Below are 12,128 nucleotides of genomic sequence, written 5' to 3'. Positions count from 1 at the left end.
ATCAGGCTCATTAGAAGACTGCGGGATGCGATTGTGCACCAGAGGACGTACTATTATCGGCGTGGAATCGTTGATGGCGCAACGGAGGTCTTCGGTCTTCGATTGATGATGCTCGACGCAGAATGGTTTTTTGGCCGGGCCTTGGCTCGAAGAGCTTGGCGCGGCTGAACCAGCGCAACCCCCTGTTGAAGCACCCCTGTAAAACAAAAAGTATAGTACCCACCCGCCACAGCTTCCTCTTCCACAGCCTTGTTCCATCCACGGCTACAGAAAATTCGGCTGTAATCCGTCACGTCCCCCCTCGCCTCGCCGTGACTACATCATATAGATTCGTTGCCGCCGCTCCAATAATTCAATCGGCCTAGGCAGGTACCGGTGTGTAGTTCAACGAGTCGCGTCGGCGGCGCGTCAAAATGTCGAAGCATTGGTAGGCCCCCCGGGTTCATTTTTCACCCATTTCTGCATCCCATCATCCCGTCAAATGGCCGTGACCTAACGGGAATCAGGGAACAAAATAAGGATGCCACCGTTTACGTCGGTAATATTGATGAGAGATTCACCCAGGAGCTGCTCTCAGAGCTCATGACGCAGGTTGGGCCGGTGCGACAGGTGCACATGCCGCAGGACAGGGTGTCGCAGACGCATCAGGGCTACGGCTTCGTCGAGTTCGACACGCCCGCGTCGGCCGAGTACGCCGCCAAGGTGCTAAACGGGATCCGCGTCTGGGGCAAGCCGATTCGCGTCAACAAGGCGAGCGCCGACAAACAAAAGACGGTCGACATAGGAGCCGAACTGTTTATCAACAACCTCGATCCTCAGGTCGATGAGAAGATCCTCTACGATACCTTCAGCCAGTTTGGCCAGATCCTGCGCCAGCCAAACATCGTCCGCGACGACAACAACATATCGAAGGGCTATGGCTTTGTCAGCTTTGACTCTTTCGAGGCGAGCGATGCCGCGCGGGCCACCATGAACGGGCAGTATCTGCTCAGCAAGGCTATTACGGTGGAGTACGCCTACAAGAAGGACGGCAAGGGCGAGCGCCACGGCGACGAGGCAGAGCGCAAGCTGGCTGCTGAGGGCAAGAAGCACAACATTGTTCCCGAGCAACAACCGCTACCTCCCGCCTTCCACATGTCAGCCTCCGTAGCAGGAGCCCCTACCGGTCCGGCTGCCGGTGTTCCGCCCGTCATCGATCCCTCCGCAGCCGTCCCCCCCGTCAGCGTCCCTCGGGTGGCCCCGGTCGCCGCCGCAGCTGGATACGGTGGCATACCTCCTGTTCCCGCTCCCGCTCCCGTTCCTGTTCCCGTTCCTGTTCCTGGCGCCATGGGCCGTGCCGTGCCTCCTCCCCCAGCCTTCGGTGGCATACCGTCAGCAGTGGGCGGCGCCGGCCGTATGGCGGGTGGCCTCCCTCCCGCGCCATCCGGTCTTCCAGCACGGCCCCCGCCAAGCCATGCCGGCTTTGGCGGCCCTGTCGGCGGCTTCCACCATCCGCCAGCAGGATTCCCTGCTGGACCCCCTGGACCGCCCGGGCCACCCGGACCGCCGCAGCCCATATATCCCGGCATGCCGCCGCCCGGCGGCTTCGCGGGTGCCCCTCCTCCCGGCGCCCCGCTTCCCCCAGGTTTCGTGCCCCCTCCTGGGGCCGTTCCTCCGGGCTTTGGCGCACCGCCTGCACCACCGGGCGGTTTTGTCCGGCGCTAGAGCACATCGTGGCTGCCGGTCATCATTGATTCCGGGTCTATTCCGTGCTCCTCGATCTGCGGCCGTTTTAGAGAATTAAAGATGTTTGGGAATCGAAGGAGAGATAGAGGGAGACCCAACTCACCATCGCCGCCCGGAACGGATCGATAACCGACTCCATCACCTTCTGCTTCGGCGGCCCCACATCAAAGCGTATCTTTTCAGCGAGAACCAGATAGCGATATACAACGAAATGCCCGATGGAAGACGCCAAGTCACATCCTTGTGGGCCGAGCAGAGGACTCGTGGAGCACTTGGATGACTGCGGCTATCGTGTATGTCAGCTTCACGGCTATACTTCTTCAGCGGGTTAGCGGCGAGAGCTCCTCCCCCGGACTTTCACAAGGGCTAACATCCGCGGCAGCCATAAACCAGCATCCGTCATGTTCCCTAGACGGAGAATAATGAGACCCTCTTGGGGTCCATGGGATCAATTGTCCGGACGGGAAACAGCGAATATGGTGGAGCAGGTTCCGTAGCTGCATATTAGTCCAGAAGAAAACAAGCTAGGAAAACCCCCAGAAAACAATAGATACCCAGATGTTTCAAAGTTTGCCTTTTATTCTGCGCCGAGATTGAAGTCCCCTCCACCGCGCGACCTGATCATCTGAATATAAAGGACAGATCGCCTCGAAGATGCCCTTCCTATCCTGTCCGGAGACCTCCCTCCCTGCAGCAGCCGCCCGAAGATGGTGTTCTGCGGGCGTAATGATACAACTCGTACAATGCAACCGGGCCACCCTGTCACCACCGGAAATGGCTGGTAAATTACTGTTGAGCCTCTGTGAGAGAGCGAAATTTCCCAGCCCGTAGAGCCCTGTTCACAAACCCAACTAGGAACCCACTGCCACCCCCCCCCCCCCCCCCCCTCTTTTCACTGGGTATTCATCACCACCTCCCCTTCCACTCCCACAACCGGCCCCTTTCCATTCTCATTCTCAACCCCCTTATCCTTGCTCGCCTGGGCAGCAGCAGCGGCCGCCTCCTCAGCCCTCCTCGCCCTCTCCTTGGCAGCCTCGATCAGAAACGCCTCTTCGATGGCCGCCCGCCTCTTGAAGACGCGCAGCCACCGCTCGCCCCACCGCCGCACGAGCAACTCACTCTCGCTCCCGCCGTCGCCGTCGCTCGTCTCTATCATCTCGTCCTTGCTCCCCGTCGCCCACGACGTCAGCGCGTCCTCGATGGCGGCGAACAGCGCGCGCATCGCCTTGGTCTCGATGTCGCGGGTCACGGTGTTTTCGTCGCTGTTGCTGTTCTCGTCCGTCGCCATGGCGTCGGGCTGGGGCCGGTGATCTGCCTTGAGCGCGACCTGCCGCACGCGGCCCGTGACCTTGATGACCGTGTTGAACACCAGCTCGTAAATGTGTGCCGCGGCAAGGGCTTCGCCTCGCGTGGAACCCGCGCGGCCGACAAGCGCCCAGTTGATGACGGTTGCCGGGGTCAGGATGCTGTAGTTGAGCAGCTTCTCGATGATAGAGATTGCGACGCCCGGGTGGGCGGACCAGTAGGCCATGACGGCCGAGATGATTTGGGTGCGCGCGGCGTCCGAGGCGGCGCCGGCGTCAGCGAGGCGGTCCTTGGTGCGCTCGATGGCGGCCAGGACGTGGGACAAGGACTTGCTCCCGACGTGCAGCACGCACGTGACAAAGACGTCGGTGCTCGCCACGAGCGCGTCGATCTCGCAGTCGATGGCAAGCGACTGGATGCGCTGGATGACGGCATCGATCTCTTCGTCGGGGGCTTTCCGCTTGAGCAGGGCCGCGATCTCGCGTCCTTCGGCGGCGAAGGGGGTATCTGAATCATGTCAACATCGGAACGAGGAAAGAGGAACTCAAGCACAGCAACCTACTATCACTGGCAAACTTGAAGTCCGGCACATCCTTCTCCTTGTCGGGTCCAATGAGCTCCTTGTACGGGTCTGGCAGGGTGTTCTTAATCCGCTGCGCGAAGCTGAGCCTGATCTCCTTGTCGAGTGCACCATGGATGAATGCCTTGCGCGGGTGCAAATCCGGCAGGTACACGTCATCTACCCATTCTGTCCATTTCCACGTGAAGCCAAAGTTGCTAAGATGATGTGAGAACCAGTCTAAGAAACGGTTGGCGAGCTCCAGGTCCAGACGGGGAGAGTTGCGGTAGAGATAACGGATGGCACGGCCCAAACTCGGCGCGATCGCCGCTGGCGCGAGCTTGCATGCCTCGGTGAGCACCGAGTGGTAATAGACAAGCTTGTGCTCTGGCGTCGGGAGTTGAAAGAGCTGAGAGAAGACAGCATCGACTGCAACATCTTCGGGCTTCCAGGTGGACTTTGGCGGCTCGATGTCGCGCAGCTTATCAAACGGCGTGGCGCGCGCCGCAAATGTCCGAGGAGCAAAGTAGCAATCTAGGTCGATAAGATTGCGGGCGGTGGCGTTGCGGTTGTAGTCGAGGATGTTGATTGTATCCACCAGAGCGTCCCGGATCAGGGACGACGCAGCGGTTGTCACGGGGGGTACCGACTCAACATCCTGGTTGGCATAGACGGAAAAGTGAATTTCCGGGAACAGCGGCCGGGGCCCAGTAACGACCGTATCGGGGATGGTGATGGTCGGAAGCGCATGTTTCGGTGCACTGTCAAGTTTTGACTGCTGCTCGACATCTCCCAGGGGGAACTCCCACGGCCTGGGCAAGCAAGACAGTGCCCAGCCGTTGCTCGCCTCGTTCTGGAGTTGGCTCTGCAGTAGTCCTATCAGGCTCTGGGACGGCGCCTGGTTCTCCTCGCCGCTCTCGGGGTGATACGGCTCGATCAGGGTCTGCAGGGTGTGCGGCTCCGAAGCGATAATCTCCGTCTTCTCCATCAGATCCGCCGCCTTCTGATGCCACTGGCCCGGCGCGGCCACCATGACGTACGGAAGTGTCAGGAGAATGATCTTGACGATCTCCGTCCCGATGGTCTAGCCACAAAATCAGTCAGCATCAACCACAACTCTCCAGGGCGTCCAAGAACCGGGAACAAAAACTCACATCCTCCGAGCTAGCAGTCTGCAAGTCCACCGCCCGCGCAAAAAGTTCCTCCAGCACGGGGAAAACCCCCTCCCCCTCGAGAACGCCCTGCAAGCACCCCAGCAGCTTCAGATAAAGCTTCACATCCCTCCACTCGCCCTTCTCGATCTTGCCCTCGATGCCCTTGGACAGCTTGGCCAGCAGCATATCCACGACCTCGGGGCGCGTCACGTTGGCCAGCAGCACGACGGCGGCCGTGAACGGCGTCTTGAGCGGCTGCTCGATCGCCAGCTGCAGCACCAGGTCGACAAAGTTGCCCCGCAGCAGTTCGTCGTCCCAGTTGTCCGTGAAGAGCGTCGCGATCGACGACACCTCGTCGTGCCACGGCTTCATGGGGTTCTCGGCGATGGCGATGAGCGCCTTGCGCACGCGCACGTGGGGGGGCGCGTCATAACGGCGGCGGGGGCCGCGCCGGTCGTAGTCGTCATCGTCGGCTGTTTTTTTATTTGGTTGTTTTTGTCAGTTGCTTTCTGATTCTCGGTGGTGATTGGGGGGAGGGGAGAAAAAGGCGGCTCCAAACATTGGGGGTGGATTGGAAAGGTTGATGGCGATGCGCGCAACAATTGTAGGCGGGAACGCCGCGTCTGAACCCGCCACGGGAGCGAAAATGAAGCTATCACGAGAGATTGAACCCACCTCGATAGCGACGTTTTCTTGAATTGTATCCGCCGCCGCCGCCTCCGCCGCCCTGTCTGCGGTCGTAGTCCGCCATTGTAGCTGCTTTGTGGTCCCCAGTATCGTCGCAATGTGTTGCAAGTTGCAAGAAGATAAAAAAGAGTTTAAGGATGAGGCTGGTTTCGCAAGCTTGTTGTTGACTGCTCGGCTAGCAGCAGGAACTCCTGATGGAAGGCTGCGGTCCAGCAAACACGATTTCTAGAGTGCCAAGCGCGAATGGTGGGTCTGAGGCGTGAACGAGGCGTGACAGTGCCTGTTGAATTAGGCATTCATGCAGCTCCTACAACTGACATTCGAGATCATCAACCGGCCCTTGGTACGCGACATGGCAAGTTACTTTCTGCCTTGGGTGAAACAGCAGATAGCAGACTACTGCGTCTGCCAACACAAATGGGGCTCTCCGTACTGGTACCGCCACCCTTTTTTTTTTTTTTTTTTTTTTTTTTTTTTTTTTGTGGGGGGGGGGGGTGGGGCGTCACGAGTGGCCCAAAAAATAATGATACTGTTCGATATCTCCCTACCCAGTTCTGCAAGAAAGCCGTTTTACTCAAGTCATCCAAACCAAAGATGCACACTCGCAAGAACACGCGGACGAGAGTCGTAGAAGTAAAATAGGAATCTTTTTCAATCATGCCGTGGATACCAAACCGCAAGGTAGGCAACAAAGGTGCCGTTTTTGCACCAACCTCATCATGAAAGGGAATCGGCTGGATACCCGCCTCCCCGTAAACACAACGCAAACATACCCGCCAAAGGCTTTGCTTCGTTCTTCCCAAGCAGTCACCATCTACCTCCCAGCATCCAGCCGTCCGTCCATTGGTTCATCCGTCTTTCTTCTCGCCAAAAGCACTCCTGAGATAGAGGGGTCGCAGGCCAGCCAACTCAAACCTTCGCTGTAAACCAGACCACAACAACAAAGTCAAGTATATGCCATAATCCGTCCATCATCATCGTCCCGGTAGGAGATTACCAAGATGACGAATGGGGTTGAGCGGGGAGGGGAAATTCGGGGAGGCCGCATACAACCAAGAAAAGGAGGGGCCCCGGCCACCATCGCTGTGTTCCGGACACCTGCCACAGAAATGAAGGGAGCCTCTGCCCGGAGGTATTTGGAGTAGGGGGGCTGATGGAAATAAGCAAAAGCCATCTCGGTCATGCAGAAAAGAAAAGTGTCTAAAAAGAAGAAAAACTCGTGGTCCAGCGGCACTTTTCCCCTCGACGCGGCCATCCTTCACCCAACTAGTTGCGTGATTGCCCCAGCGAGGATGGACCGTTTCGTGGACATGCCTGCGCCCCTCCGAACCCTCCATATGTCATCCACATCTCCACGACGGCTTCGCGAAACTGCTTCCTAGGACAGGTAGTTTATGGGGGTCCGAGGCTCATCGTCTCGTCATTTCATCGCCACCTCCCGTTCGTGTTGGGTATCTCAATGGCATTTCCTTTTTGTCATAGATCATGAACGGGGTGAGAGACCAAGAGTCGCGCCTCCCTGCTGCATCTCGGCCGGATACTTTGCAGTCCAGCCACAGCATAAGCTGTCCAACATAACCGACATTGGAACCGCGAATCGACACAAGACAATTCGTCAATGCGGCTCTCACAAGCCTCAATCTAGTTTCGCCATCATCTCCTGCTTGCTCAAGGGCGTAAAATTGTCAATGTCCAGCCCGCGTTGAGCTAGCACCGGAACCATGTGGGGTGGTACGAGTTGGTGATTCAAGTGGGGCGCGATCGACAGCTCTAGAGGGGACGGGTCAGCACACGAAACGACCGGGTAGCAGAAGCGGCGAGCGAATGATGCTTACCATGGCGAGAGAAGTCGAACAACGGTGGAAGGTCCCTGATCTGACCGGACTGGTGCCTCGAGTCTGGGAGCCTCGTGCTGGGGTCACGCAGCTCGTCGAAGAACGGATGCACCATAGCATCAATAGCAGCCAGCCGCTCGGTTGGTGTGTATTCGAGCAGCCGGGCGATCAAGTCAATCGCATTTGCATCCGCCTTACGGAAGACCTTGTTGAACGGGTGTGGCTTGATCTGGGGGAACTTGTGCTCCATATAGTTCGGGTTCATGGTTCGGATTTGCTCTCGGGTAGGCGTGCCCAGGACCTTGATGATCTCGACGAGCTGGTCGATGCCCGATTCTCCAGGGAAAAGCGGCTGTCCAAGCATGAGCTCGGCCATGACGCAACCGGTGGACCAGACGTCTACCGAACCGGTTAGCTGCTGCACTCTGGCGTCGTCGCCTGTCCCTCAATCCAACTTACCAATCTTGGTTGTATAGTTCGTCGCGCCAAAGATCAACTCGGGCGCACGGTAATATCTCGAACAAATGTACGACACATTCGGCTCATTCTCCACAAGGATTTTAGCGCTTCCAAAGTCGCAAAGCTTCAAGACGCCAGTGCTCGGGTCCAGGAGCAAGTTTTGCGGCTTAATGTCACGGTGGCAAATGCCTTGTGAGTGGATGTACGCCAGCGCTCTGAAGAGCTGGTAGATGTAGAGCTTGACCTCTAGGATGGGCATGGTGGTCTTCATCTTGTTGAAGAATCTCGACGCCCTATAAACCGTCTCAGGCACGAACTCCTGCACAAGATTGAGGTACACCTCATCTTTCTGTCGGAATCATGAGCATAGTTCTCCTTGGCCGGGCATCGGGCAGGTGACTTACGCGCTCGCCGTTCGAATAGTAGAAAGCCTTCAGCTGCACAATATTGGGGTGTCGCACAATCCGCATAATTTGCAGTTCGCGGTTCTTGAGACCAGTCAGTACTGATGTGGGGTCCACCACCACCACCACCCCCGCGCATTCTTAAAGCACACTAACCTTGAACCTCTTGTCCTGCAGAACCCGCTTGATCGCTGCATCTTCGTTCGACGGCGATAGCTTGGTCTGGAAAACGACACCAAAGGATCCATTGCCAACGATCTTGCACTGGGTGTACTGTATTTCGCGGGTCTCTCCAGTGACTCCATCTTGAACCTTTTCGCGGATCACTTCTACGACTCTCATCAGTATAATCGCCCCACCAACCTACCGGACCAGGGTTGAGCTCACCTCCCATCCGCAAGGTATTGAATGCTGCCGGGCGGTTCGACGCCATGCTAACAGTATGCGGACCACGTCGGCGCTACCGCTTGGGACAGTTAAAGGGTATGGTGGGTGGGCGAGAGGGAGGGTAAACGGCGAGTGGGTCGGTGCCGGCCGTGTTGGGCAACTGGTTGTCGAGCGTTGGCGACTGGGTATTGGGGGGCGCTGGGCTCGACGTCGGGCCCAAGCTCGGTGGCGATGTCTTGTATGCGAGCTTCGCAGCGAGCAGATAAACTAAAGAGTCGCTACGGTTGCGCGCAGCTGGGTGTCGAATTGACTATTTTTAACGACCTTTAGGCTCGTTTAGGTGCTGGCGTCTTCGTTGCCCGATGCCGGTGCTGTCGATTTGACGGGAATGGGGCGGGAAAGGGTGCACTTGGCGGCGCAGAGAGGGAAAACTAGGCGGGGCGGCCGATGCAGCTGGGGGGCTGCGACGGACAAGGATTGGCTGTGAGTAGGACTGCTTTGGGTTTTGCAGTTAGAGCGAGTCTCTCTGGATTCCGGATTCCGTAGGTCTGGCAATGACCTGGAGATGAAATGAGAAAAGGAAGGTAAGAAGACTGCGATGCAGAGGTGGGGACCTCAAGCGTTGGGAGGATGCGGGAGCAGCGAAAGAAGTTGCTTGAATTTCAGAGGTCACTTGAGGTGTCGAAGGTTTTGGAGGGGCGGGTGCGCTAGCTAAGTGAAATGACGGCGGGGAACAGCAGGGCGCTGTGGGTGGCGACCGTACACAAGGGCAGCCTGGCGTGTGCAGCACAGCGCTCGCAGGCCCAGGTCAAAGTGAGAGGACGCAACGACGCATGGGACTCGGGCTTGATCCCGATTGTAAGAAGCGCCGCAATCAAAGGCTCACTAAGCCTCCGACCCCGTCAAAGTCGTCCAGGGCTCGACAGAAAAACAAAACGTGATTCCAAAGGGAAAACAATCAGGAGAGGGAAGAAAATGCGACAATACCAGGGGAACCGGGACGCGGATCGACGGGCGCATCAGTCCTCTTTTGCTGGGTGCGAAATTCCTGCCATTGCATGGTGCAGCAGCTTGGTGAGGTCAGATGGCCAGGGACTTGGCGCTGGGTACGATCGATGCAGCCAACCAGAGCAGGCCGAATGAGGGGTTGGGACAGGGAAGGGACAAGGATTGTGAGGCAGGTGAGCCCTTTAGGACAGCTCGGTGTAAAGGTAGACAGAGAGAAGTAGGGAAGAAAACGAAACCAATATGAGAATATCTGACACTTACGCGCGCTTGTTTCTTGTGTCGCGATCTGGATGGTCTGCAGAGCCTCGTTGGCGTGGAGGATTGGCGAGACGAATGGCCGTGGTGAGGGGTTCGTTCCGGGCCGTTGTCACTTAAGGCGAAGGTCGGCAAGGCGGCTCGTGTGGTGGAATGAAAACGGGACCCTGTCCCTTTGGCCCAGTAGGTTTTGGGCCGGGTCTCTTGGGACGGCGGTGCAAGCCGCGAGCCGCGAGCCGCAGGGCCTCACTCACGATCTAAAACAGGTTGGGAACGTCACCAGGCACAGAGAAGACCCGCCGATGTGTTTCGATGAGCCGCAGTCTCTAAAGTAGTCAACTCAGTATGATGCAGCGTGTTGGGATGTAAGACCCCAGAGGCTGAGAGGCAAGTTAAGCTTAGGAATGGCTAAATGCGCGATGCAGAAAGGAAAAAAGGAGAGAAATGGGAATTAACTGAAGTCGAGGCTCGATGCAGAGCCACTGCAGCCTGAAGAACCCAGAGCTGCTGTGACGTGACCCCGACTTGCAACAGAAAGGGAGGCAGGCACCGTACCTGAGGTGGATAGTCCAGCGGGTGGGTACATACAGGAAATAGCCTCAAACAGCAACTCTCTGGCGGTGACTCGTTGCTGGCGCCCGGAGCCTTGATAGAGTGGGTTGTTCGAGATTCCTCTTGCTCCGGCAGCTGGTACTGTCCTTTGTCGCCCCTGTCGGAAACCCGATGTGGAGCAATGGTTGTATTGGTCACCTGCTCCTGCTTCGCGGGCACGGCTAGCGCGCCGGGTCTGGCGATGATAGTCGAATCTCCCAGCTTCCGCCTGGGCCAAACCAAGAAAGGCCTGAAAGTTCCAAGTCTTGACTGCCCTAATACAGAACAACAAAACTTACTAGGGAGGGATACAGTAAAATGGGGTATGGATTTTGGTGTTGTGGGTAAGGTGAGAATGGGCAACTAGTGTAGGTCTTTCGGCGGGGTGCACTTCTTGGTCCTTGCGTCACACAGGTCGTTGGGAAGATGATGGTTTAGACAGACCGGGAGGGCAAAGTGGCGACACAGGTTTATTACAAGACGTAAAAGTCAACCAGACCGAGGAGAGAATCATCAATTGACATACCCTTACGCAATGAGGTTGGCTCCGGGTTTTGTTCTCTGGACCCCTCCAGACCGGGGCTGTTGCTCATGTGCCCTCCTTCAAGGTGGGCCCAGCGGGGCCGGACGCTAAGGAGCACAGGACATATTGGGAGTCTCGAGGTCGCGGATGGCTGAACCAGGCTCGCTCATTTTTAGTGTTCTGCCTTAGCTCGAATGGAGTTCTCAAGTTCTCAATCTCTCCCGCCCCTGGTTTCCGCTCCATCCTTCCTCTTGTTTTCCTCCCTTGCTCGTTGTCGGGGAAGGGATGTTTTGCCCAAGCAAGTGCCCGTGCAGTCACGATCAAGACGAGCTACTTCAGATAGTTGACGCCCCACCAAGCATGAACTTAAAGAGTCAGGGAGAGTTAGCGACGTCAGTCAAAGGTGGGACATAGCAGGTGCAGCACCATGCGGCTGGCAAAATCCGCCGCCACTAAAAAAAAATACGGTATGAGTTGCCCGGCGGCTAGCTTTGCATGATGATGCAACCCGCACACGGTCCCACGAGGGGATCAACCAAGGGGGTTGAAGGGCTTACAAACCGACACTTCCCGCCCGGCGGTCCCTGAAACTACGCGCATCCGCCGCTGGCCCTTCGTCCTGGAAAGGCTTGGGACGGTCGCATTCTTAGGCGCTAGCACAGCTTCCATGAATGAGCCCTGCCGTGGGGGACCGGACCAGGCAAAGAGTGCCCCCAAGCGACTGGCGGGTGCCCTCATAAGGTATGTCCGAAGCGAATATACCTCCCGGCCTCACCCAAACTAATATCAAGCAGGCGTGCCCAGCGCCGTCAATTCGGCCAGGTGGGAGTCCTTCAACCATTTGTCCCGCAGGAGCAGGGCGGCGTCTGATAGGTACGTTCCTGGGGCTTTCGCTTTTCTGTTCATGCGCTTACCCCTCTTACCACTTAGAGCACACACATTTGTCGTGGCAGGATGCACGAGACGAAGATACTTCCCAATCCAAAGGATGATGGTGGGGTACAGTCGAGGTTGGATTGCAGATATGTGGCTCGACTGAATGGTTGATGATCCGCCGTCACCCTCAACCCGCCATTATCACCCGTTCCTACACTGCAGTGTGTGACGCAACGAGATTTGGCTGCGGGCAGCGTCTTCCGTCTTTCTGACGCTTTGTTAAGTCTGCTGTCAAGCCTTAACAGGGATCTTGCTAGTCTCCTAAGGCCCACTCTAACGGACAGACGATGAGAACTCTAC

The 12,128-nt window shown here is 57.2% G+C and overlaps 3 protein-coding genes across 3 annotated transcripts; 1 reads left to right on the top strand and 2 right to left on the bottom strand.

The window, feature by feature from the left end:
- Positions 1-413: 413 nt before the first annotated feature.
- Positions 414-1,704, top strand: sap49 (Spliceosome-associated protein 49; the record flags this gene model as incomplete). The annotated part of the gene is made up of 2 exons (XM_071060641.1): positions 414-427; positions 507-1,704. The coding sequence occupies 2 exons, from the start codon at positions 414-416 to the stop codon at positions 1,702-1,704; spliced, it is 1,212 nt and encodes a 403-aa protein (XP_070916742.1).
- Positions 1,705-2,617: 913 nt separating this feature from the next.
- Positions 2,618-5,494, bottom strand: cbc1 (Nuclear cap-binding protein subunit 1; the record flags this gene model as incomplete). The annotated part of the gene is made up of 4 exons (XM_071060640.1): positions 2,618-3,537; positions 3,593-4,673; positions 4,744-5,216; positions 5,419-5,494. The coding sequence occupies 4 exons, from the start codon at positions 5,492-5,494 to the stop codon at positions 2,618-2,620; spliced, it is 2,550 nt and encodes an 849-aa protein (XP_070916741.1).
- A 1,572-nt stretch (positions 5,495-7,066) lies between these two features.
- On the bottom strand, positions 7,067-8,561 carry gsk3 (glycogen synthase kinase 3; the record flags this gene model as incomplete). The annotated part of the gene is made up of 6 exons (XM_071060639.1): positions 7,067-7,200; positions 7,266-7,664; positions 7,725-8,073; positions 8,129-8,212; positions 8,285-8,457; positions 8,516-8,561. The coding sequence occupies 6 exons, from the start codon at positions 8,559-8,561 to the stop codon at positions 7,067-7,069; spliced, it is 1,185 nt and encodes a 394-aa protein (XP_070916740.1).
- Between the last annotated feature and the right edge of the window lie 3,567 nt (positions 8,562-12,128).

Source organism: Madurella fahalii (genome assembly GCF_045866475.1).
Source record: "Madurella fahalii IFM 68171 DNA, scaffold_2, whole genome shotgun sequence".
NCBI lineage: Eukaryota > Fungi > Ascomycota > Sordariomycetes > Sordariales > Madurella > Madurella fahalii.
This window is presented reverse-complemented; position numbering and strand designations above follow the sequence as displayed.